The 27,205-nt window shown below is 43.2% G+C and overlaps 1 protein-coding gene across 3 annotated transcripts in view; it reads left to right on the top strand.

Annotated features, from left to right (window-relative positions):
* The window catches only part of LOC134340609 (solute carrier family 15 member 1-like), a 168,597-nt gene extending 142,001 nt beyond the window's left edge, over positions 1-26,596 (top strand). For all 3 annotated transcript variants that reach the window (XM_063038048.1, XM_063038049.1, XM_063038050.1), the window contains 10 exons: positions 1,743-1,831; positions 11,128-11,209; positions 11,415-11,531; positions 13,534-13,704; positions 15,697-15,743; positions 16,396-16,530; positions 17,721-17,841; positions 21,751-21,882; positions 24,755-24,862; positions 25,945-26,596. In XM_063038048.1, the coding sequence (XP_062894118.1) occupies positions 1,743-1,831; positions 11,128-11,209; positions 11,415-11,531; positions 13,534-13,704; positions 15,697-15,743; positions 16,396-16,530; positions 17,721-17,841; positions 21,751-21,882; positions 24,755-24,862; positions 25,945-26,130 (1,188 nt within the window). In that variant the 3' untranslated portion in view covers positions 26,131-26,596. The remainder of the gene's footprint in view (positions 1-1,742; positions 1,832-11,127; positions 11,210-11,414; positions 11,532-13,533; positions 13,705-15,696; positions 15,744-16,395; positions 16,531-17,720; positions 17,842-21,750; positions 21,883-24,754; positions 24,863-25,944) is intronic.
* Positions 26,597-27,205: the final 609 nt, after the last annotated feature.

The following is a 27,205-nucleotide window of genomic DNA, read 5'->3' as shown; positions in this document are numbered from 1 at the left end:
CAAGACTGGAGAAACTGAGTTATAAGGAAAGTTTGAATAGGTTAGGACTTTATTTCTTGGAATGTAGAAGATTGAGAGGAGATTTGATAGAGATATACAAAATTATGAGGGGTATAGATAGGGTAAATGCAAGCAGGCTTTCTCCTTTGAGGTTGGGTGGGACTACCACTACAGGCCATGGGTTAAGGGTGAAAGGTGAAAAGTTTAAGGGGAACATGAGGGGAAACTTCTTCACTCAGAGGGTGGTGAGAGTGTGGAATGAGCTGTCAGCGCAAGTGGTGCATGCAAGCTTGATTTCAACATTTAAGAAAAGTTTGAATAGATACAAGGATGTTAGGGTTATAGAGGGCTATGGTCCATAGGGACATGCAAGTCGATGGGAGTAGGCAGTTTAAATGGTTCAGCATGGACTGGATGGGCTGAAGGGCCTGTTTCTGAGCTGTACTTCTCTATGTCTCCATGTAATACAAATACTGGCAGTGTGGTTGACATAGAGAAGGTGAGCTCTCATCTGCAGGAAGATTTGCAATTGGAATTGAAAATGATTGGCTATAATAATGATAATTATAATAATAAACCTCTTCCGATTCCAGTTCTGAAGACTTAGATAGTCTGGTTGGTTGGGCAGAGAAGTGGAAAATGGAACTTAATGCAGAGGTAGATGAAGTAATGCATTTGGTAAGGTAGGGATTGTACAATAAGTGAATGATGTCGAGGAAGAGAGAGACCTTTGAAAGTACATTCATGGATACTTAGAAGTAGCAGAACAGATAATTACATGGTTTAAAAAGCATATAGGATCCTTTCTTTTATTAACCAGAGCATAAGAACTGTGAGGTTTTGCTGAGACAGTGTACAATGCTTCTAAGGCCAGAGCTCATTTATTGTAGACAGTTTTATTCACATCATGGGAAAGATGAAACTGCAATTCAGAGAGCATAAGGGAGATAAAGTCGTACCGCACAGAAACAGGCTCTTCAGTGCAACTAATCAATGATTCCTATCCAAGCTTGGCTGATTTACCTGTTTGGCCCATATCTAAGGCAGATATGAGCTAACTGAAGACATACATTGTTGGAAGCACTCAGTAGCTCAGGTAGCATCTGTGCAGAGAAAACCAGGTAATTATTTCAGGCCAATAACTTCTCTTCAGATTTCCAACATCTATAGCTTTTTCCTCCAGGTTAATGAGAACATTGCCCATTCTATAAAATGTTCGCTTCATGGAAAAATTGAATACGCTGGAGCTGTTTTCTCAGGAATAGAGGAGGCTTTGGCAAACAAATTGAATTGAGATGTATAAAGTTGTGAAGAGCCTAAACAGGGCTGTCCCATTTACTGTTTTCTTAGCACGAAGCAAAAAAAAAGGGGGCAGAGATTTAAAGTAATTAGTAGATGTATCAGTGGGAGGAGGGGAAATTTTGCTTAAACGAAGTGTGGTGGGAATCTGAAACTCACAGCCTGAAAGGGTGAACAGCAGACTCAAAGGGAGGGGATGTCAACCAATCAAAGGGGGGAGGGAGAGGTGTGAACCTCTCATTGGGGGAGGGATGTGAACCCAGAAGTGAGTGGGAAAGTGACCCGATCCCCAGAGTCACAGTGAGCTGAGGTAAAGGCTTGGTTGGCAAGAGAAGAACATGGGCTTCATCACCCAGCCCTGGAGCTTCAGCGTTCCCACAGTCTGCAGAGGTTATTCTGATTTACTTTGCACCCTTTACCTCCATGTTTCTACTCTGTTCTAGACCCTGAACGTATTCTTTGTGCTGTTGCTGTTGCCATTGTTTGAAGGAGTCATCTATCCTCTGTTTGAGAAGATAAACTTACAATTTCAGTAAGAACCATTGGTCTATACTTCACCCTTCTTGTTACATATGCGCGGTGCAAGAATGACAATGGAGTAGTATTGTTTAACGTTTTTACTTGTAATGTTAGTAACAGTACACGCCGGACAGCTTACAGTGTGGAACTGACGAACTGGGCCTACTGAGACAAAAAACGTGCACGCTAGAAAGCCTGCGCCAAAAAGAGAAAGCCCTCCTTGCATAGGAGGCCCAATCGATTCATTGTGCTATCAAATGGCCGCATCCACACTCACCACATTCTCACAATCAGTATGATTTGACACATCCCTGCCCCCTGTCGATGAGAACCGCAGAGGAAGGAGTAAGTGAGTAAACGGTGAAAAATGGTGAAATGTATATCCCTGCTTGGTACCATCAGCTGACCGGCATACCTTTGTAGAACGCTGCGGGGGTAGTGTGGTAGCTTCCCTCTGTGCTTTCCTGGTTAGCTAATGTTGAGGGCACTGGGCTGTAAATTTCCTCTTCTCTTGATGTAGAGTCCATTGGTTCATCTGCTGGCACGCTGGCTTCATCAGCAGAGGGAACTGCTGTAGCTTCCCAGTGTCTCCCGCCAATTCGCTAGCAATATAACCCAAATGTCACATCGCAATTCGTCAGTCTGTCAGCTCAAGCTCACCTACTTGACCGTGACAAGCCGGACACAGCCAGTAGCCAGTTTTCTTCCTGTGAGATTCACATGTAGACTTTATCTCTGGTACCAAACATTCATGGCCTGACACTACTTGCCACAAATCTGCCAACTGAGGAGATCTGCTCTCTGCAGTTGATCAGGTTCTTCTACCTCTGAGCCCACCGCATATGGCACTGGATGGGCCTTGTAAAACATAGGCTGGCAGTTCTCCTTAAACTGGAACTTAGCTGCCAGACCATGCTGGTGCTCTTGTACAAGAGAATTCAATGCTGCTTCCCCCAACATGGTTGATGCAGGACAGCGCTTTCTAAACCTATTTCTGTTCAATGAAGGGCAAAAATAGAATGATGGTACAGACAAATGAGTGAGGAGCTGGTGCAGGGGGCAGGGGTTCAGATTTCTCGATCATTGGGACCTCTTATGGGGAAGGTGTGACCTGTACAAAAGGGATAGGCTACACCTGAACCTGAAGGAACCAAAATCCTTGTGGGCAGGTTTGCTGGAGGTGTTGGGGAGGGTTTGAACTAATTTGGCAAGTTGATGGGAACTGCAGTGATAGGGCTGAGGAGAGGGATGTTGGTTTACAAGCAGAGGTAGTGTATAGTAGTAGACCAAAAAGTGGGAAGTTAGGGGATTTGGAATTTTTTAAACACCAACAGAAGGAAACTAAAAATAAACCATAGGGGATGGAAGATGAAATATAAAGGTAAGTTAGCCAAAAAGGTAAAAAAAATACCAAAAGTTTTTTTCAGATATATAAATAGTAAAAGAGAGGTGAGAGTAGATATTGGACCACTGGAAAATGACACTGGCGAGATAGTAATGGAGACAAGCAAATGAGAGATGAACTGAATAACTATTTTGCATCAGTCTTTACTGTGGAAGACACTAGTAGTATGCCGGAAGTTTGAGAGTGTCAAGGGACAGAAATGAGTGTCATTGCACTTACTAAGGAGAAGGTGCTTGGGAAATTGAAAGGTCTAAAGGTAGATAAGCCACCTGGACCTGATAGACTACATCCCAGAGTTTGGAAAGAGGTAACTGAAGAGATTGTGGAGGCATTAGTAATGATCTTTCAAGAACCAACAGATTCTGGCATTGTTCTGGAGGACTGGGAAATGGCAACTGTCACTCCACTCTTCAAGAAGGGAGGAAAACAGAAAAAAAGTAATTATAGGCCAGTTGGCCTGACTTCAGTGGTTGGGAAAGTGTTGGAATCCTTTATTAAGGATGAGGTTTCAGGGTACTTGGAGGCACATGAAAAAATAGACCAAAGTCAGCATCATTTTCTAAGTGAAAATCTTGCCTGACGAATCTGTTAGAATTCCTTGAGGAAGTAATAAGCAGGATAGACAAAGGAGAATTAATGGATGTTGTGTACTTGGATTTTCAGAAGGCCTCTGACAAGGTGCCACACATGAGGCTGCGAAACAAGAGAAGAACCCAGGGTACTACAGGAAAGCTACTGGCATGGATAGGGTACTGGCTGATTGGGTGGAGGCAAAGGTGGAATTAAAGGGAACTTCTTGTGTTGCCTGCCGGTGACTAGTGGTGTTCCACAGGGGCCTGTGTTGGGACTGCTTCTTTTTATGTTCTATGTCAGTGACTTAGATAATGGAATTGATGGCTTTGTGGCCAAGTTTGCAGCGATATGAAGGTAGGTGGAGGGACAGGTAATGTTCAGGAAGCAGAGAGGCTGCAGAAGGACTTGAACAAATTCAGAGAACGGGTAAAGAAGTGGCAGATGGAATACAGTGTCAGGAAGTGTATGATCATGCACTTTGGTAGAAGGAAAAAAAGCATAGACTAGTTTCTAAACAGGGAGAAAATTCCAAAGTCTGAGGTGCAAAGGGACTTAGGAGTCCTTGTGCAGGATTCCCTAAAGGTTAATTTACAGATTGAGTCTGTGGTGAGGAAGGCAAATGCAATGTTAGTGTTCATTTCGAGAGGACTAGAATATAAAAGCAAGGATGTAATGTTGAGATTTTATAAAGCGCTGGCGAGGCCTTACTTGGAGTATTGTAAGCGGTTTTGGGCTCCTTATTAAAGAAAGGATGTGCTGACATTGGAGAGGTTTGAGAGGAGGTTCACAAGAATGATTCTGGGATTCAAATGCTTATCATATGAGCAGCAATTGAAGACTCTGGGCCTGTACTCACTGGAATTTAGAAGAATGGGGGGAGGGATCTCATTGAAATCTATGGAATGTTGAAAAGCCCAGATAGAGTGGATGTGAAGAAGATGTTTCCTTTGGTGGTGAATCTAGGACCAGAGGGCACAGCCTCAAAATAAAGGGACGTCCACTCAGAACACAGATGAGGAGAAATTTCTTTAACCAGAGGGGGTGAATCTGTGGAATTTGATGCACAGGCGGCTGTGGAGTCCAGGTCATTGGATGTATTTAAGGCGGAGGTTGATAGGCTCTTGATTAGTCAAGGCATGAAAGGTTATGTGGAGCAGGGAGGAGAATGGTTGAGAGGGAAATGGATCAGCCATGATGAAATAGAGGAGTATCTGGAGGAACCAAATGGCTTAATTTTGCTCCTACGACTTGTAGTCTTAAATTTGGCTCTTTACCTCCCCTGATCACATTCAAGGATAAGTGAAACAAGTTCCCTTGGTGAACCACTTCTGGCATAAAGACACCATGCACATCCACACTTTCTCCAGTGTAGCTACAGAACACAGAGTTTGGCCATCATAATTTTGGAATCTGGTGTAAGGATAATTCGCTTAGCAAGATGCGGTTGATCCCCATGTCAAGCTCAGATTTCATGGGCTGGTGGTCCACTGTGAGTGTAACCAAGTAAGAGACTGGTTTTGGTGGGCCATGTCATGGGTTTGGAAACTCTTCACTCTGGCCACCCCCTTGTTCAGAGTTGATTGAATTCTGCCGGTTTCTCATGGTGCATTGCTCAGTGAAGGACGCCTTCTCGAGGTGCCTGACCTGACTGAACTTGCAGACTGTCTTTTGATGTTTGCAATCAGACCATTGGGCATGACTTTCTCCACAGTGATGGCATCTCTGTGGAGACTTGCATGACCTCTGTGCAGACTGTAGGCTGCGGGTCGGTATCCGCTGACAAGCACTGATGCTTTCGGAAGGGCGCTGAATCTGTGTAAGACCTCTCTTGACTGCCTCCCAGTGGCAGGCTGTGGAGCACGCCTTGTCGCAGGACAAATCATGATTTTCAGACAGGAAGCTCTACTGTGTCCTCGCATCATGGACTCCAACTATTAGCGCTTGGATAAGCATCACATCTTTGAATATACTCAGTGGATATCTTTGTACTTGCATTCCTGCGCCACTAGGGCCAGTCTTGTGATGAAATTATCTACGTTCTTATCAGGGGTCTGTCGCAGCTGTGACAACCTGAAGCATGCTGTAAAAATATTGTCCTGCATCCCCAGACGTTGCCCAAGGCCTCAAATGCATCTGTCAGTTCAGATTCATTCTGTAGGTGGAGAGCATTAAAATATTTCTGCCCGAGTTCTCCCAAGTGCATGCAGTGCAGCTTGAGTTTCATTGTCTCCTCCAGCTTTGCTGCTGGTGTTAAAAAATGGTTGGAGCTCAAAGTAGTCCAGGAAGGTCATCTTCCATTGCAGTCAGGTTCCAGGGGTGCAGCCCAAAATGGATTGGGCGTTTGAAGTAGAGGGTCCAGTCTTGTTTTGATCCTCCTTGCCCAATGTTATGTCTGTACGTCGCAAGAATAACAATGGAGTTGTATAATTAAATGTTTTTACTGTTAGTAACAGTACACACTGGGCAACTTACAGTGTGGGAATGCTGAACCAAGTCCGCCAAGATGAAATGCATGCGCACTTGAAAGCTTGCGCCCAAAATAGATCACCATCTGACATGTAGGAGACCCATTCAATTCACCGTGCGATCAATCAATCGGCCGCATGCGCACTCGTCACATTCTCGCAATTGATCTGATGCAGTACTGTTCTCACAGCCGAAGGGACTCTCTCAAGGAATGACCATCCCTTCTGAATGTGTAGCTTCCGTCTCTCCTGATTCTTAGGCTCCTTTTGGAAACTCAGTTAGATGAGGCACACACTCTTCCTGTAATCCCTCTTCACTGGTTTCACGGTTCCTATAATGTGTTCTAAGGATGAATCTCTCCATCATTGGGGTTTTGTTTGTAAGGTTTTGTCTGTAAATGAGATATTGAGGGAGCAACTCATTCTAACTGGTGACAATGTTAATGAATTGCGTTCAAAACAGTTTCCTAGAACAATAGAATGTGGATTACTGGTTCCACCCTCTCCAGCCATCTCACCCCGCCACTCTCTCCCCACTTTCTCCCATGCCTCAATCCATGGATTATTCCTCCTGAGTTACCAGACCCCTACCCCCAGGTGATAGGCCATTCTTTTTCAGCCACTATCACGAATCCGATGCCCAGCTCTGAATGGGCAGCTGATTCTCCAACACCATGTTCCTCTCAACCTGTGAATGTTAGGACCACCTCCTCTCGCCACTTTGTCCTCCGAACAATTTCAGATGAATGAACACTTTTCACCTTCTGAGGGACAATTAGGAATTGACAATAAATGCTCAGATTGCTGAAAATGGGTATAAACCATCCAAACAATGCTGGAGACATCACTGACTGTCAGTGATGAGCTGAGCTGAGAAGCGGAGTACAACCTGGAAAAGTGTGGAGTGATTCACTTTGGAAGGCCGAATGTGAAAGCAGAATGCAGGATTACCGGCAGGATTCTTAGCCGTGTGGAGGAACTGAGGGGTTATGGGATCACACCCATAGATCCCTCAAACTTGTCGCACTTTTGGTGTGTTGTTCTTCATTAGTCAGGGGATAGAGTTCAAGAACTGCAGGGTAATGTTGCAGCCCTATAAAACCCTGGTTAGACCACACTTGGAGTCTTGTGTTCAGTTCTGGCTAGTCATAGAGTCATAGGAAAATGCAGCACAGAAACAGGCCCTTGGCCCATCTAGTCCATGCCAAACTAGTTAAACTACCTACTCCCATCAAACAGCACTGGGTCCATAGCCCTTCATACCCCTACCATCCATGTACCCATCCCAACTTTACTTAAATGTTGAAATGGAGCTCACATGCACCACTTACACTGGCAGCTTGTCCCACGCTCTCATGACCCTCTGAGTGAAGAAGTTTCCCCTCATGTTCCCCTTTCACCCTTAACCCATGACCTCTGGTTGTAGTCCCACCCAACCTCAGTGGAAAAAGCCTGCTTGTATTTACCCATCTATATCCCTCATAATTTTGTATACCTCTATCAATTATCCTCTCAGTCTTCTGTGTTCCAAGGAATACAGTCCTAACCTATTCAATCTTTCCTGGTAACTTAAGTCCTCTAGACCCAGCAACGTCCTTGTAAATTTTCTCTATACTCTTAAACATTATTTACATTTTTCCTGTAGGTAGGTGACCAGAACTGCAGACAATACTCTAAATTAGGCCTCACCAGTGTCTCATTGAAGGAAGGATGTGGAAGCTTTAGAGAGGGTGCAGAGGAGATTCACCAGGATGCTGTCTGGATTAGAGAGCGTGTCTTATGAGGATTGATTGAGCAAGCTAGGGATTTCCTCTTTGGAGCAAAGGGTGGTGTGAGGTAACTTGATAGAGGTATATAAGACAGAGGCATAGATCAAGTGGAGAGCCAGCACTTTTTTTTTCCCTGAGTGAAAATGCCTAATATGAGAGGGAATAATTTTAAGGTGATTGGAGGAAAATATAGGTGGGATATCAGGGATACATTTTTTACACAGAGATGTGAGTATTTGAACATGTTGTTAGAGGTGGTGAAGGCAAATACATTAGAAACATTTAAGAGACTCTTAATAGGCACATAGATGAAAGAAAATGGAGGGCTATGTGGGAGGGAAGGGTTAGTATTATATTGGAGTACGTTAAAAGGGTTGTTACAATCTTGTGGGCTGAAGGGCCTGTACTGTGGTTTATTGTTCTATGTTGTAAAACATTAGTGCCTTTGGCTGTTTTCCTTCAGCACCATGTTCCCCAGCAACTGTGGTGTTGTAATATGAAGGATCACCCCTAGATATTCTGGGCAATATAATTGGCTTTAGATGGCATTATCTTGCTGCGAGTGAGAGAAGTTGGTTAACAGACTGACGGCTGTAAGGGTATCATTGACTGCCAATGCAGGGAGGGCAGGAGATTCATCCTTCTCTATGGTGCCTTGCTGCTGCTCCAAGGGGAGGCATAAAGTGACCTAGCAATCTTCCACAGAGCAACTTGGAAGGGTGCGTGGTGCTCAGCTCCTTCCAGAACTGGAGTCCTGGACAATGATGGCAGTGATCTGGAGTATGATGGCAGAAACCAGGGCCTTCTTTGTACCTCACTTGCATTGTCATGAACTTCCAGCCAGTTGAGCTAAATGATGGTTGGGTCCATGAATGTGGAGACTGACTGACTACCATCTCCACCTTGGAAAATGGGAGCTTCTGATTCTGCGCAAATGCATGACATTTGGAACTTGGCTTTCTTATGCCGGTAGACACCACGTTCAGGCTTTCTGATCTTGACGTGCATGTTCATCAGCTTGGAAGGGTGTGTGGTACTCAGCTCTTTCCAGTACTGGAGTCCTGGACAATGATGGCAGTGATCTGGAGTATGATGGCAGAAACCAGGGCCTTCTTTGTACCTGACTTGCATTGTCTGGTACAAATATCTGGCCCATCTGGGTATTCAAGAATGGAACTGGTGCCGTGCCTACTGGGTTTCCTGTTGTTTGGATGAGAATGTTCGAGGTATGATCACTAAGTTCTCAGATGACACCAAAATTGGTGGTGTAATGGAAAGTGAAAGATGTTTCCTATGGTTACAACAGAATCAGGATCAACTGGAAAAGTGGGCCAAGAAACAGATTATGGAATCTAAGCCAGACAAGTGTGAAGTATTAGATTTTGGGAAGTTGAAGCAGGGCAAGATACAGTGAGTGCTCGGGCCCCGAGGAGTGTTGCTGATCGGAGAATCTTGGGGGTACAAGCACATACTCCCTTGAAAGTAGCAACACAGGTAGACAGGGTGGTGACAAGCTTGCCTTCATTGATTAGCAGCATCATGTTAAAGCTGTTAGATCTCACTTGGAGTATTGCATTCAATTCTGACTGCATGACCACAAGAAAGATGTGATTAAACTAGAGAGGGTACAGGAAAGGTTTGCATGGATGTTGCCAGGACTGGAGCCTTTGAGTCATAAGGAGAGATTGGACAGGTTGGGGACTGTTTTCTCTCGAGCAAAGGAGTCTGAGGGGTGAACTGATAGAGGTTAAAAAAATTATGAAGGGCGTGGATAAGGTGAATGGTCACAATCTTTGTCCCACGGTAAGGAAGTCTAAAATTAGAGGGATCAGATTTAAGGCGAGAGGGGAAAGGTTTAAAAGGTGTCTGAGGAGCAAGTTTCTCCACATAGAAGATGGTGGGTACATGGAACAAGCTGTCAGGGGAAATGATTAAGGCAGGTACGATAATAATATTTGAAAGATATTTGGACAGGTTCATGAATAGGAAAGGCTTAGAGGGATATGGATCAAACACATCTTTGATAGGATGATAGGCACCTTGGTCAGCATGGCTAGATTGGGTCAAACGGCTTGTTTCTGTGTTGTATAATTCTATGAATTTGTGAATCTAACAGGGTGTTGGTCCTTCCCCTCTGGAGAACTGGTCACACTGCATCCTTTCTCCACCTCTCCACTCCCCCTCCCTCCACCCACCTCCCATAGTCTACTTATGACTCATCACATCTAGACTATCCCTCATGTTGATGAAAGGCTAATAGCTATGAATTCCTTCCTCATTTTCATGTCCTTTGGCTAGGATGGGATTTCAACAATATACAGAAAATTCTATGGTGTGGCCATCATGGGGGAAGGCACATTGAATCTATTTGAAATTGACATTAATATTTGAATGTATAAGATATGGGATGTGCAAAAACCACTCCCACCATTCACTAAGTTAACAGTCCTGCTGAAACATTCTCTCTACCCTTCCTAAGACCTTGATGTTCTATCTTCCCACTATCTCTTACTCTACTTCTGAACTTTCTCTCTCTCCCTCTTTCTCTCACTTTTCTTTTCTACCTGGTTCTAATACTTATTTTCTCTCTTCCTGTCTTTCTTTCTTTGATTCAGATATTTACTTCTCTCTCTCTCTCTCTCTCTCTCTCTCTCTCTCTCTCTCTCTCCCCCCCCCCCCCCCTTCGTTCCCTCTGGTTCTGATACTTATTTTTCTCCTTCACTCCTCTCTCCGATTTTTTGCTTCTTTCTTCCACTCTTCTAAAAATTCCCTATTTCTCTTGCTTCTAGTATTTCAGTCTTTTGCTTTCTTTCTCTGAAGTTCCATCATTTATTTCTCTTTCTCTCTCTATTTCGCTGTTCAGCTATGTCTCTCTCTTTCTCACTGGGACTAATAATCACCTCTTTATTTCTGCTGCCCAGTTCTCTCCCTCTCTCTCTCTCTCTCTCTTTCTCTCTCTCTCTCTGTCTTTCCCTTTCTCTTTTCTCTGTCTCTCTCTTTCTCCTTCTCTCTCATTCACTCTGTTTCCTTTGTTTATCCTGTTTACCCCGCTCTGCTTCTGGTTTTTAACCCTCTCTGGTTTGCTGTCATTTTACAGCCCAGTTGCAAGGATGTCCATTGGTCTGTTTGGAGCTGTTGTTGCATTCTTGATCGCTGGGATTGTCCAGTTGCAAATTCAGGTGAGGCAAGGAAGCAGGAAGCTACTGCTCAGCTTCTAACTTTCACTTCTGAATTTTTTGGTTTGGATGGGAAAGATGGGGATGGGGATGGGAAAGATGGGGATGGGGTTGGGAAGGACGGCGGTGAGCTGCAGAGGCATCTCTCAGCAGAGAGGAGAGACTTTAACCTTTTTGAGAAATTCTGATCTTTGGATTTCTTTCACAGAAGTGGCAGGTTCTACCTCAGCCAGACGGTGTGACAAATCTGAAAATTTATAATGGAGCGTTTTGTAAACTTAACATTGATTTTTTGGAAAATCATTTTGTGATGGATCAACACATGGTAAGAATGATTTACATTGTAGCTTCCTGTACAATCACTTGAGATAATTTACAAGGAACCATATGTACTGACTGTGATTTGGAAAGGACGGCCTGATAGGATGTTGGGAATGGAGTTGATGGGAATCATGCTATGCTCTATACAACCTAATTCCTCTCACCCAACCATCATATTCCACTCCTTCCTCACCTTGTCTTTGTGCAGCTTCTCTAAAATCCATCTCCACTGATCATCTCATCTATTGGCAAATGTATCACTCTGTGTGAGACAAGTTTCTCCAAGTAAAATTGTTGGTAGCTATTTTATGTTTATACCGCTGATTTTTGGATGTTCCTATATCAAAACTTCTCACAGTTTTAAGAATTGCTATTCAATCACCCCATAATCTCTTTATAAAATGACTCACCTTGCTCAGTCTGAAAGTGATTGCATGAATCATTGTAGACAAGAAATGATGCAGATGAAATGTAAAGGAGGAACGCACTGTGGTTTTGGGCAGATTTGAAAACACACAGAAATAGAAATCCATTTTTTGTTGTGTGCACAATGTGCAAACATGCACGTTGAATTTGTCTCTGAAATTAATTTCCATTGAACTTAATTTCTGAAGAGCTCATAGAGAACTACATTGTGCATTTGGGACAGAGTGCAGAGGACAATTTTCTACACGCATTGTATTTACTCAAAATTATGGTTACATTCCCTGGATCAGGCTCAGAATGACATGGAGTGGGTTGGGGATGGTGAGGGGGTGTGTGTTGGGGGACTGAAGTTCCTTTCTTTGGCCCCAACACTGATCTGCTGAAGGTCAGCTCTTGGATATGGGTTAGAAAAACTAATTTATTGTATGAAGTTAGTATTTAGCTGGATTTTGGAATGTTTTGGCAGCTGGATCCAAAGCCATGAAGAGTTGGGCTCTATGTTGAACTCTGATCCATTGTTTTGAGCTTCCTGTCATCTTTGTTTCATAATCCATACAGATGTGTCTCCAGTGGCTGTTCTACAATGTTGATCTGCAGAGTGAGTGTCGGGGTGGGGGGGGGGGGCGTGTGGAAACAGTCACCGTCAAAGCAAAGCCCTTTGGAAAGCCACCGGTCTCAACACCTGGATTTCCAATAGGCGTCCCTGGGTAGTCATTGAGGCAGAATAGAAGGTTGATGTTCCTCTGGAGAGTTGAGCTTAGCTGCCTCACTGAGATGCAATAACTCTTTCCTGATGGCATGTTTAGTAAAGTTCAAAGTAAATTTATTATCAACATGCGTATATATCACCATATACAACTGTGAGATTCATCTTTTGTGGGCATACTCAATAAATCCAATTGCCATAATAGAATCAGTGGAAGACCTCACCAACAGGGTGGACAATCTGTGCAAAAGGCAACAAACTGTGCAAATACAAAATAAATAAATAAATAAACAAATAAGCAATCAATATCGAGAACATGAGATGAAGAGTCCTTGAACGTGAGTCCATAGGTTGTGGGAACAGTTCAGTGATGGGGCAAGTGAGGTTATCCTCTCTGGTTCAAGAGCCAGATGCTTATCCGATTTCCATCAGGGTGGATAACCTGCCCCACCTGGACAACTTCTGGAGAGAATCACATGTACTTCCAATATTCTGATCTCTGATGCTTCCTCAACACAAGGGTGTGCTGATCATGGACTTTGAGAAGAGCAGAGATATATCAACTTCACCCTTGGATATGCGTCTGAGGGCTGAGCAGTACGTTCCTCAGAGTGTTGTGGAATTCCTAGGCAACTCTGCTTGTCTCTGAAATGTCCTCAGGTGTCCTATTCTCAAGACATTCAGAGACAGAGAAGTATGACCACCTCAGAATAACCCTCATTGTGAGGAGAACACTCAGCGTTCTTCTCTGTAAAGTTCTGCCACATTTTCTGTGGTCCTTCACCTTAATATGTACCAACACTGTATGGGCCAGGCTACGATAAACACAAAAAGCAAACTGCAAATAACTGATTTAAATAATTGTTTGTTCCAGCTATCTGCCCACTATCCTGTGCCCATCGATCCTTACCCACTGCACATCGCTCCTATGCACTGCTTAGTGCCTCCGTTGTCAGAAAGCATCAACTTCACAATGGGCCTAGGGGCCAGAAGTACCCTCTTCATCATGCAAGATCTCAAAACTAGGGAATTAACTGTTGAACAGGTGAGCAGGATGAATGGGCAAAGATAGAATGACAGAAAAAAAGGATTTGTACAAATGATAGATTAGGTATTGGTTTCTAGCTTGGTCATTCTATACACTGCATAAGCTTAAAGACTAATCCCAAAAGGGAACTCAGTTTTCTTATTATGCAAGGCTCCAGTGGTATAAATGTGGGCTGAGGCTTTATAAGGCATTGATCAGACCACACTTGGAGTATTGTGAGCAGAATTGAGCCCCTTGTCTAAGAAAAGATGTACTGGCATAGGAGAGGGTCCAGAGGAGGTTCATGAAAATCATTCTGGGAATGAAAGGGTTAAAGTATAAATTGATTGCTCTGGCCCTGTACTTGCTGGAGTTCAGAAGAATGGTGGGGGGGGGTGCGATCTCTTTCAAACCTCAAAAAGAGGCCACAGTCTTAGAATTAGAGGGTACCCATTTAAAATAGAGATGAGGAGAAATTTTTTTAGCCAGAGGGTTGTGGATTTATGGAATTCGTTGCCACATACAGCTATGGAGGCCCGATCATTGAGGGTGTTTAAGGAGAAGATTGATAGGTATCTAATTAGTCAGGGTATCAAGGGATATGGGGAAAAAGCTGGAAATTGGAACTAGATGGGAGAATAGTTTAGCTCATGGTGGAGTGGCGGAGCAGACTTGATGGGCTGAATGGCCTACTTCTGCTCCTTTGTCTTGTGTGATCTTGTGTGTGAAACCTATTGAATATGAAAGACCTAGATAGAGTGGATGTGGAGAGGATGTTTCCTACAGTGGGAGGAGTCAAGGGCCAGAAGGAACAGCCTCAGAATAGAGGGACATTCAATTGGAATGGACATGAGGAGGAATTTCTTTAGCCAGATGGGAGTGAATCAGTGCAATTCATTGCCATGAATGGCTGTGCAGGCCAAGTCATTGAGTATATTTAAAGCAGTGGTTCTTGATTGGTCAGGGCATCAGAGGTTACGGCAAGAAGGCCGGAGAATGGGGTTGAGAGGGATAATAAATCGGCCATGATGGAATGACAGAGCAGACTTGATGGTCTGAATTAAGAATTGGTTTAATTCTGCTTCTATGTCATATGGACTTGTGGGACTGGTGAGGCTTTGAGGACAGGCCATTCAATTCAACCACACATGGGCATTACTTGTACCTCTGACTGGCAACTTGTTTTATCCAAAAAAGATACTGGCACAGACTTGGGAGACATGATGTAGAGGGAGCTTTAAAATGTATTTCATCCTATGCAAGACCCTATTAAGGTATATTTGATGGGACTATGTTGACTGACTGTTACTCAGTATCTGACCATAGCTCAGCTCCTCCTTTGGGAGTGTATCATGGTCCAGTGTCAACAGAGATTCTTTTTGCATCTAAATTATGTTGCACCCAATTGTGAGATATTTAAAGGTGCCTCTGTAATTGAACTGGACAGTATCCCATTTCCATTACTAACAATCTTTGAGTATAATGGGCAAAGATGTACCAGGATGCTGTCTGGATTAGAGAGCATATTTCATGAGGATAAGTTGAATAAGCTAGGGCTTTTCTCTCTGGAGTGAAGATGGATGGGAGGTGATAAGGGGAATAGTTCGAGTGGATAGCCAGAGACTTATTCCCAGGGTGGAAATGGCTAATATGAGGGGACATGGTAATTTTAAGATGTCTGGAGGAAAGTATAGGGATGTGCCAAAGATAAATTTTTTTACAGAGAGAGTAGTGATTGCATGGAATGCCCTGCCAGAAGTGGTGGTAAAGGAAGATACATTAGGGGCATTTAAGAAACTCTTAGATGGGCATATAGATGATAGAAAAAATGGAGGGCAATGGAGGGGGGGTATTAGATTGATCTTAGTGCAGGTTAAAAGGTTAGCATAATATTGTGGGCCAAAGGGCGGTACTGTTCTATGTTACAAAATTACACAGGTGTAGATGATTAATTGTAGAATTTTGGCTTCAGTATTGCAGAAATGTTTGTGATTATTTATATCCCTACAGATTCCTGACAACAATATGAAGATTTTGGATAACTTAGCACTTGTTCGGTATGTTTGCTGCACCTGGAGGTGTTAACATCCAGCCAGTCACATAGCAAAAGACCCCTGCATACACTGGTGTGTTACATGGTATCCATTTCTGACTTTGAAAACTGCTTGGAATTGTGAAGCCTGGAAAAAAATGCGAAGCTTCAATTCGCATATCAGGATCTTGAGCTGTACACCCAGTCATGGCCCGTTAGAAGGCCTTTCGAAATTTGTTAAACTCAAGCTACATTTTAAGACCATAAGACCATAAGATACAGAAGCAGAAGTAGGCCATTCGGCCCTTCGAGTCTGCTCTGCCATTCGATCGTGGCTGATCCAATTATTCCAGTCATCCCAACTGCCTGGAGGTCTCCTGGTTCCACAGAATATTTGCTGGGTCCTTACTCACCAAATACCCACTTCCATCATTGCTATTCATGGGACTTTTGGGCTTTGATGTAGCTTAAAATTGTTATACCCTGACAGACAGATAATTTCTCGGGACTTGATTGGCACCAGTTGTTCACTGGAATTGTATGGTAAGGATCCAAGATGGTTGTCTGCTGGAGTTAGGCCCATTAGGCCATGCAGCTCATTAGCCAACCACTGGTTAGATCTGCAGGACTGACCTATTTTATGAGGCGCTGCTGTAATTACAATCCATCTTCTATAGGATCTTGCTCCTGCTGGGAACAGCATCAATGAGCCACAACAGAACTGTGAGATTGATGTGCAAACCAGATACTGTTGAAGATTTAGCTGTAATGCCATCTGTCGTATCAAACTACACATTTGTGCAACTAGGCAGGTGAGATTGATGGCATGAATTTTCATTCTTATTTTCTATTCTGATTGAACTGTGAATGTCTTCTGCTTCACAAGAATGTCCTCTTGTGAAGGCGCTTTTCCCACCACTGGTGGCTCCAGCTTTCATATCCTACAATGCTCCCATAGTTCTCCATTCTTTATATTTGGAGATTTCTTTGTTCATTTTCCTATGCCTTTTGTAATTGTGTTTGATCATATGTTTTTGGGAATGTTGGGATAATCTTTGCTTCCCTTCTTGCCATATAGTTTGAGCATTGAACCGGGTTTATCTCCTATGCCCTCACCCAGTTATGGTTCATTTAGTTAATTTGCCCCTTCTTGCTTTGAATGATGTCCTGTTCCTGTCTGATGTTTCTCTAGTTAGATCTTAAAAACATATAGAAGTGTGTGTGACTCACCACTTGACTCTGAGTCTTTCCATCGACAAGTCATATTGCAGTGTGGTGGAATAACCTCTACTTACAATATAGATGACATGAAATCCTGGACTTCTCAGTTACACCTACGTTCTGTGAGATGAATTAAAGGTGCCAAGATCCTCACTCTCAAACTTTGCCAAATCTTGATTCTTAGCAATTGGAGTATTCTCAACGATTAAACATTCCCGCTTCCTGCATACCTCCTTGATCAGACAGTCTAGAAACTCAAATGCACTGTGACTTGCAGCTCCACACACCCAGGTGTAATCCTGATCCTAGCTATTGTGTGGAGTTTGCAGGCTCTTTCAGAAATTCTCTGGGCACTCCCTCCCTGCCCCCACCACCTCCAGTTTCCTCCCAGATCCCAAAGTCATGACAGCAGTTTAACTGGTGACTGTAAATTGCCCCTTAGTGCAGGTAAGCAGTAAAAGACTCCAAAGTATGTTGAAGAGCATGTGAGAGAGTATAAAGTGCAGGGTTACAGGGAGATAAGATAGTGGGACTGATGGGATTGCTTCCCTGGGAGTGGTATGGATTCAGTGTGTCAAGATAAGCAAGTATCAAACCCACACATATTCATACTGAGAGACTTTTACACATTCAAAACACAATCACTCACAAAAATAGAAGACTATTTCCTTATCGAATGATGCTAATTCTGGACCGTGTGCGTTTTAATGTCATCATTTAGGTCACTTTTAATCTTAGCCTTTGCCCCAACCATGTCCTGTGTACTTTTCGTTTACCTCAGGTGCTCTTTAGGGCTGTCACAGGAGGCTGGGCTCAGCTTTTTGCCTGTCGGGGGAGAGGTGGCGCTGAGGGAAGGTGGAGTTTATACAATTGTTCTCCATCAAGCAAACAACACAGCGAATGTAAGTATAGTTAAGGGAATGATATGCATAGCTTCCTCATGGTATATTTGACAATGTCATCTTTAATTTACTATATCTTCAATTCTCCTTAAATGCCTCAAGTTTCATGTTCATGTTCCAACTCTTTTTTCTTCTCTTCTATTGGGTAAAAGGTACTAATGCTTGCTAGCATTTTAGTAGCATTGCTAGTAATCAGATGCTTGAACGACCTTCTTATATGCCAAAAGATGAAAGAAGGAATAAGAAATAGGAAAGGAGTCGGCCATCTGGCCCGTCAAGCCTGCTCCGTCATTCAATAAGATCATGGTTGATCTGGTTCAGCTGACTCAACTCCACCTACCTGTCTTTCCCCCTTAACCCTTAATCCCCACTGTGCAAAAATCTATCTAATCGTGTCTCATATATATTTAATGAGGTAGTTTCTACTGCTTCCTTAAGCAAAAATTCCAGATTCACTACTCACTGGGAAAAGCAGTTTCTCCTCATCTCCATCCTAAATATAATCTCCCAAATTTTGAGGCTACGTTCCCTAGTTCTAGTCTCACTTACCAGTGGAAACAATTTTCCAGGCTCTATCTTTCTATCCCTTTCATAATTTTATATATTCTGATAAGATCCCCCCTCATTCTTCTGAATTGAATCTCTCCTCATAGGTTGACACCTTCATCTCCGAAATCAACCTGGTGAACCTCCCCTGCAGTTCCTCTAAAGCCAGTATATCTTTCCTCAAGTAAGGAGACCAGAAGTGCACTCAGTACTCCAGGTGTGACCTCACCTGTATAGTTGCAGCTTAACTCCCTGCTCTTAAATTCAGCACCTCCAGTAATGGAGGCTAACATTCCATTTGCCATCTTGATAACCTGCAAACTAACTTCTTGTGATTAATGCACAAACTAACCCAAATCGCTCTGCACAACAGCATGCTGCAATCTTTCACCATTTAAATAATAATCTGATTTTCTAGTTTCCTTCCGAAATGGCTGACCTCACATTTACCAACATTGTTCAGAGGATGCTGAGAGTCTGTAGAGATATATAGATAGACTAAGTGAGTGAACAAGGATCTGGCAAATAGAGTTCAATGAAACCTTGAACTCTTCATCTCCAGATCAACCTTGTTGTGGCCCTTGCCCTTTACTTGTCTACCTGCACTGCACTTTCTTTGTAACTGCAGCATTATATTCTACACTCTGCCTTTCTTTTTGATATAATTTTATCGTGCATGATCTGTCCAAATGACATGCAAGACAAAGCTTTTAACTGTATCTCTATCCATGAGGTATTAACAAGCCAATCCAATTGAATCCCATTCAGCACAGGTGGTATCACTCCCTGCACAAAACTCCCTTCAAAGCATTGTGGGGAAACTTGGTTAAGTGTGACCATTGTTGATAACTCCTGGGAGAACTTGTTTTTGATACCATAAAGGTTGATTGGCTCCTTGTAGGGTGTAAACCACTTCCCCGATCTAGTTATGTTTCCGGTCAATGATGAACTCATAACAATGACGTTGGTGAACTGAGATGGTAATCCCTTTGAACTTTAATGGTAGGTGGTTGTATCTTCTTTTGTTGGAGATGGTTGTTGCCTGGAACTTATGAGATATGAATATTGCTTGCCACCTATGAGCTCTTTGGCTGAAGGTTATCAAGGCTTTGCTCCACAGAGGTATGGGCTGCTTCATTTCCTGTGGAGCTTTGAACAGAATTGAACACTGTGCAATCATTTGTGAACACTCCCACTCCTGAACGTGCTTGATTTAGATAATGAAACTAATTGCATAAGGACCTTCTGCTTGTTCTTCTGGGGGTGTGCTGGTTGAATGGCAACAGCCACAGCCATCTTCCTTTGTGCGAGGTATGACCTCAAACTCTGGAATACTTTCCTTTTGATGGCCATTGACATCAGTCTGACTAGGTCATCCACACGTCACTCTCTAACAAATGCAGTCACTCCAAACTTTCCTGTAGAATTCAGCTCTTTGGTCCATGTTTGTACAGAGACTTTGAGGATGTGTAGACTGTGTGGTGTTGGCAAAGCACAAGTAGGTAATCAATTGGCAGCTGTTGGAGTTTCTTCCCTTTATTTGACAGAGCCAGTGATGACACTTTCCATCACTTTGCTGCTGAATGAGAGGAGCCAGATTGGAGAGTAATTAGATTAGATTTGTCCTGCATTTTGTGGCCTTACCTGGGTAATTTTCCACATTTCTGGGCATCCACTGGTGATGTTACTGTACAGGAACAGCTTGGGTAGAGGTGCATCTAGTTCTGGAGTACAGATCTTCATTCTAATAGCTGGGTTGATGTCTGGCCAAAAACCCTTGCTGTATCCAGTGCTCTCAACTCTTTCTTGCCGTGGGGCGAATCAAATTGACTGGAAACTGACATCTGACGGTGAGGATCTTGGGAGGAGGCTGAGGTGAGCACTCCTGAGTGAACGTGATAGTGAATTTTTCAACCTTGTCTCCAGAGCACACACACACTAAGTTCACTCTTGTTGGGGATGGGGATATTTTTGGACCACCCTCCTCCTATTGACCATTAAATTGTCCACAGCCTTTGTGGGACTGTTTTACTGTTTAGAACATGTGTAGTCTAGTACTGAAGCTTTGTTTCTATACCCCTGTTGCTGTTCGCTACAGATCGAGTTATGTGAGGCGTAGATAGACAGTCAATATCTTTTAGCTACAATTGAAAAGTCTCAAACAATAGGGTATGTATTTAAGGTGAGAGTATAAAGGAGATGCATGAGTCACAGAGTTGTGGGGATCTGGAATACACTGCTTGGGGTGATGGCAGAGGCAGACAACAAAGGGGCATTTAAAAGACTCTTAGAGACAAGGCAAGTGGAGGTGAGGCAGAGTTGATGTGGAGCCTGGGCCCGAGAGCAGGGAAGGACCAGGGCTTTGATCGATTTAAGCACTGGGTTGAATTGGAAAGGTTGGGTATGGGGTAGACAGGCCTGGGCCTGGGCCCGAGAGCGTACCAAAGCAACAGGACCCAGGCCTGAGAGCAGGGAACAACCTGAGGTATGGATGATTTAAGCGCCGGGCCAGACTGAAAAGGTCAGGGTGTTGAGACCGGAGGTGAGCAATAGGCCAGTTCAGCTCACTGCTCTGCGAGGTTTACTCATCTCTGCGCTGAACTAAAGCAGTGGCCTGCAACTAACGGGCTACTGGATCGGCTGCTAGCTTCATGTCTGTGGACATACTTTTGTGAACTTCAGTTCTGAATGCTATTTGTTTACTTTTATTGTTTGCATGATTTGTTTTTTTTCTGCACATTGGGCATTTGACTGTCTTTTTTTAATGGGTTCTACTGTGTTTCTTTGTTTTGTGGCGCCTGTGAGGAGATGTACCTCAAGGTTGTATAAATTATACATACTCTGAAAATAAATGAACTATGTACTTGAACTTTGATAGGCACACGATTATGCAGAGAAGGGACGGATATGATCAATGTGTGGGAAAGAGGGATTAGATTAATTTGGAGTCGTTTGTTTAATTAGTTTGGGACAACTTTGTGGGCTGAAAGGCCTGTCCTAGGATGTACTCTTCTATGTTCTATGTTCTAGGCTGCTGACGGCTTTCACCTGACCATCTTCCTTTCATATACTTATGTACTTTGGGAGGGGATGGTAGCGTAGCAGTCTGTATAATACTATTATGGCCCCGGGTTCAATTCCCGCCACTGTCTGTGAGAAGTTTGTATGATCTCCCCGTGACCACATGGGTTTCCTCCAGGTGCTCCAGTTTCCTCCCACAGGCCAAAAACATATGGATAATTAGGTTAATTGGTCACATGGGTGCAATTGGGCAGTGAGGGCTCATTGGGCCAGAAGGACCTATTACTGTGCTGTATCTCTTAATAAATAAATACTACAAGTAATGATTTTTCTTTTTGTCAGGTCACCATGCAGTTGCTCATTGACAGATGGCCAAAGATGGTCTCGGTGATGTGGCAGATTCCTCAGTACCTGGTACTCGCAATATCTGAGATACTGTTTGTGGTGCCTGGTCTGCACTTGGCTTATACTCAGGTAAAAAGCTTTAACTCACAGAGTTATTGGGCCTCCTAAAGTTACTCACATCAATCAGATGGTGTCTTCATTATCAGGCACATCAACCAGGCGCCAAGTCCAGCCAGTACCCTCCCTTTGAGCATCTCCTTGGTATTTTAATTCTGGGTTAAAAGCTCTTTGGAAAAAGTTGCAGTTTTTGGAATTTCACCTACATATCCGCATAGGATGAATTGTTCAGCTTTTAACCTTGTTTGATTAGTCACAGTTAATCTGAGGTCGGCCTTTCAGGTTGTGTAACCCTAGCCTGCATTATAAGCACAGAACACCCCATGTCATGCTGGTTGTATTTCATTCACAATTTGATATGGGCCCCCAAATCCTAAGAACTTTCTACAGGGGCACAATTGAGAGCATCCTGACTGGCTGCTTCACTGCTGGTATGGGAACTGTACCTCCCTCAATCACAGGACTCTGCAGAGGGTGGTGCGGACAGCCCAGCACATCTGTAGTTGTGAACTTCCCATGATTCAGGACATTTACAAAGACAGGTGTGTAAAAAGGGCCCGTAGGATCATGAGGGACCCGAGTCACCCCAAGCACAATCTATTCCGGCTGCTGCCATCCAGGAAGTGGTACCGCAGCATAAAAGCCAGGGCCAACAGGCTCCAGGACAGCTTCCTCCACCAAGCCATCAGACTGATTAACCCACGCTGATTTGAGTGTACTCTATGTTACATTGACTGTTTTATTTATTATAAATTATTATTAATTACTATGATTGCACATTGCACATTTAGATGGAGATGTAACGTACAGATTTTTACTCCTCATGTATGTGAAGGATGTAAGAAATAAAGTCAATTCATTCAAATCTGGGGACTACAGATAACATTGACTGGCTACAGGCAAGAAGGGTCTCAAAATAGTTTTGGCGCACCTCATTTTTTGAACTCTTTCTTTGAGGGGAAAACAGAAAAACAAAAAGATTTGTTTATTTCACGTTTGACCTCAAGGAAAGCTCCTGATTTTTTTTTTGACACATCCATTTTATTATTTTATCCTAAATTTTGGGAGGTGGGGATTGAGTACTGGACAGATCCTCTCCAGGTTATGTACAATGAACATTTGGGAGACAGGCAGGATGGATCTGTTAGATGTGGTGGGGCTGCAATATATAATTTTCTGCCTTGTGCAAACTTGGTTCATGGTGAATCTGAATGGTTTCGATTAACGGTCTGGTTTAACCCATATTACCCTTGGGTAGCCAATGTTTTTATTTAAGTATATCGCTGGGTGGTGGTGCATTTTTGATTTATGAGCTGTTCTGGTTACAAACAGGACACAGGAGCAGAGCTATATCAAAACCATCCAAGCACGGTATTTTTTTCAATGCTTGCAGTGCCTTGGAGAAGTTCAAGGGGTGAGATCCAGGAATCTTGCAGTCCTCCTTTGAGTAATAGTTCGAACATGTGGAAGTCTGTAAAGTGCATTGTAGACACTCCATCAATGCTGCTTTAGACCAGTTGATAGAATGCTTCACCATATTGTATACATTGATACACAACCTAAGCAGGGGCTATTACAATGTCATTTAGTGGAGACATGGGGCTAGAATTCATCTTCAGCTACTGCTGCTGAACATGAAAAGAGGCTCAGCTGCCACTTGGACCCTGTTCTGAACACTTGTTTCCACTCAAATCATCAACAGACCCGATCTGTGGCGATGAGTGAGTGAGTTCATGTTTAAGGAACAAGGGAAATTTCTCACTGAGCTCCTTTGCTGCCAATGCTACCGATACTGAAGCCTGGAGGGTAATGAAGTCTGCAAGTTTATGTTTTAAATTGGGAGTGATAGAAATGCAGATCAAATGGCCAGTTTCTGATTGGCAGATAGGTTTTATGTTTATGCAGGGCCCAATTTTGTTTTCAGTTTCTTTATCCCAATTCAGATTTATTCTGGTTATTCAAAGTTCAAGGTAAATTTTATTATCAAAGTACATATATGTCACCATATAGACTCTGAGATTCATTTTCTTGTGAGCATACTCAGCAAATCTATAGGGTAGAGACTATAACAGGATCATTGAAAGATCAACCAGAGTGCAGAAGACAACAAACTGTGAAAATGCAAATATAAATAAATAGCAATAAGTGATAAGAACATGAGATAAGGAGTCCTTAAAGTGAGATCATTGGTTGTGGGAACATCACAATGGATGGGCAAGTGAAATCAGTTATCCCCTTAGTTCAAGAGGCTGATGGTTGCAGGATGGTAACTGTTCTTGAACCTGGTGGTGTGAGTCCTGAGGCTCCTGTACTACCTTCCTGATGGCAGCAGCAAGAAGAGAGCATGGGCTGGGTGGTGGGGTTCCCGATGATGGATGCTGCTTTCCTGTGACACCATTTCATGGGGCTGTGCTCAATGGTTGGGAGGCACAAAGTAACCAGCATTGATTTAAACTGCAGCAAAATGGTTACCCACTGCAGGACTCTGCAGTAGAAGGCACATGGGAAAGTTTTAAAAGTGAAAACTGACAACAGAACAGGGAGTGATGCAATTCTGTGAGAAGGAAGGAGCGCCTGTATCATGGCTTTTCTCAATTCATGTATTTATAATGATCAGCAGGTTCTATACTAAACGGAAGGAAACAACACTCCTATAAAGTGTTATAGGAATCTTTTCCCCTTTGGTGGGGATGTTGGTCAACAGGTGATTTCACAACTGAGGTTACAGATGGCGGTATTAAGGGATTTGAGGCAGAGGTGCTGGGGGCAGATCACTGTGACATGATTATGAGGCAGAACCAATTCCAGAGGCTGGTAGGTACCCTCTCCCACAGGCATAATTCAATGGGATAATTTACAGGTGACTTGTTGCGTTGTGTTGCAGGCACCGTCCTCCATGAGATCCGTGACGACAGCAGCCTGGTTTGCTATCCAAGGTGTGGGAAATCTCATCGTTGTGATAATTGCAGAGAGTACAATAATAAAGAACCAGGTATGTGCTCCAGGCTCACCCGAGATACAAAATGATTCACAAAACATAACCTATAAAATTGAAGTAAGACCAGGTATTTGACCCTCGAGCAAACCACCTTTCCATATGACCAGGCCTGGCTCTCTATATCTCAATACTATATCCCCACTCTCTTTCCCCATACCCTTTTGTATCTAGAAGTCTACCTTTCTCCTTCTTAAGTATATTCAGTGTTCTATCCTCCACAGCTTTCTATAGTAGAGAATTCCACAGATTCATTCACTTCTGGGAGAAGAAATTTCTTTTCATCTTACTGCTAAATGTGATGTACGTATCTGGAGATACTCGATGCCTCTTTTGATACACACTTTATTATTCTTTTCTTGCCAGAATGGGTGATTTTACATTTTTCCCACACTGTACTTTATTACCAGCTTTTGTCTCACATACTTGACCTACCTGGTGTCATCTTTACAATATATTTTCCGAACTACTTTTGTGTTATCAGTAAATTTAGCAACCATTTCTTTGGCTTTTACATTAATTGTAAAAAGGTGAGCTCCAATCTCTGTGGTGCACTACTCAGTAGGTTTTCCAATGATTAAAGACTCATTTATGCTTATTTTGTTTATTTTTAACAAACTTGCCTTTTTGCCCCTCTGATCTCTGATCCACGTAGAAACCTTTCACCTTAATTCCTTTGCCTGAGACATATCATCTAGAGACCCTGCCAGCACTTCTTGGATTAGTGAATGTTCATTGTCTGGTCAGGGGGAGCTCCAGTCCCTAGAAGATGTGCAGATTATGGGGCCTCTTCATCTGAGTTGATGGCAGTAGTCTCAGTGCATGTCCCAGGAAGCAGACTGCACACCTCAGTGTCATGAGTTAAGAAAACTGCTGCACATCTGAATTTCTAGGCCCCCTTACTCTAAAGCAGGATGACTGATAGATTTCTTCTGGGAGCTCTGGTTTCCACCAACATCACAAAGTCATGAAACTTGGTAGACAGATGGGGCTCAACAAGTTGGTATCCTGGGCAAGATGCCTGGCCCAGATTCTTGATTTCACTAATAAAGGTTTCCTCCTTTCTCTCCTGGAAACAGGCAGTGGAGTTCTTCATGTTTGCCGCACTCATGGGATTGATTTCACTCATCTTCTTTGCCACGTCAAGATTTTATAAATATCAACCGATTGACACCGAAGGCACAGACAAAGCGAGTGAATCTGATGGACTGAATTCGGACTTAAAACCACCTTCACTTTACTCAGACAAAGAGGAAAACAGATAGCTCCTCACGAAACCAAGGAGCTACACTAATGGAAGTCTACACAGTTTGTGTGTGTGTGTCTGTGCGAGTGTGTGTGTGTCTGTGCGAGTGTGTGTCTGTGCGAGTGTGTGTCTGTGCGAGTGTGTGTGTGTCTGTGCGAGTGTGTGTGTGTCTGTGCGAGTGTGTGTTTGTGCGAGTGTGTGTCTGTGCGAGTGTGTGTGTCTGTGCGAGTGTGTGAGAGTCTGTGCGAGTGTGTGTGAGTAGGACTCCATGATATTTGTTAATCTTAAGCAATATTTTCACTGACCTCAACTAAGTGTTCACTTTGATTGAAACTTGATGTTGAACATAATGTTTGCCGTCTGGATCTGGTACAGCAGATGTAAACTCTGATGAGATCCAGTGACTGTACAACCACAGCAGAAATCTGCAATCGTCAAGTTCTAACTTTTGTTTTGGCTTGATATGAGCAATAAACTCAATGTGTTCAGTGATACAAAAGTTGCTCTGGAGATTTTCAGTATTGCTTCATTATCATTAACTGGTGCTGATGAAGGTAGCCAATGAGTCCCTCAAGGCAATGTCCCAGTCCGAGCCATCGTCAGCTGTTTATCAGTGACCTTCCTTCCAACAGCAGGTCAGGAGTGGGATATTCACTGATGGCTGCACAGTGTTCAGTTCCATTCCCAGCTCCTCAGCAAATGAAACAGTCCATCCCATCATGTAGCAAGGCTGAAAGCTGGCAAGTAGTGCTCACACCACCAAAGTGCCAACCAATAAGAGAGAATTTACTGACCTTCTCTCAATATTAATTGGTATTACTGTTGGCACATGCTGCAACATCAGCATCCCATGGAGGATCACCAACAACTTAAAGTTCAACTGAACCAGTTGTATTAATTAATACCAAGAAGCGTCAGAGACTGGGTATTTTATGGTGAGTGAAAGATGATTCCAACATGAGCAACGAAGAAATTTACTCAGTAAATTTCTTAGTTATTCATGTTAGTACAATCTTTTCATCCTAGGAATTAGCTGAGTATTAGCTCAGAATTAGGTGAGAATCAGTTACTACATATTGAAACTGTTTTGTCTG

The sequence above is a fragment of the Mobula hypostoma genome, chromosome X1, assembly GCF_963921235.1.
Source record: "Mobula hypostoma chromosome X1, sMobHyp1.1, whole genome shotgun sequence".
NCBI lineage: Eukaryota > Metazoa > Chordata > Chondrichthyes > Myliobatiformes > Myliobatidae > Mobula > Mobula hypostoma.
The sequence above is the reverse complement of the archived record's forward strand: the minus strand, read 5'-3'. Positions and strand labels throughout refer to the sequence as shown.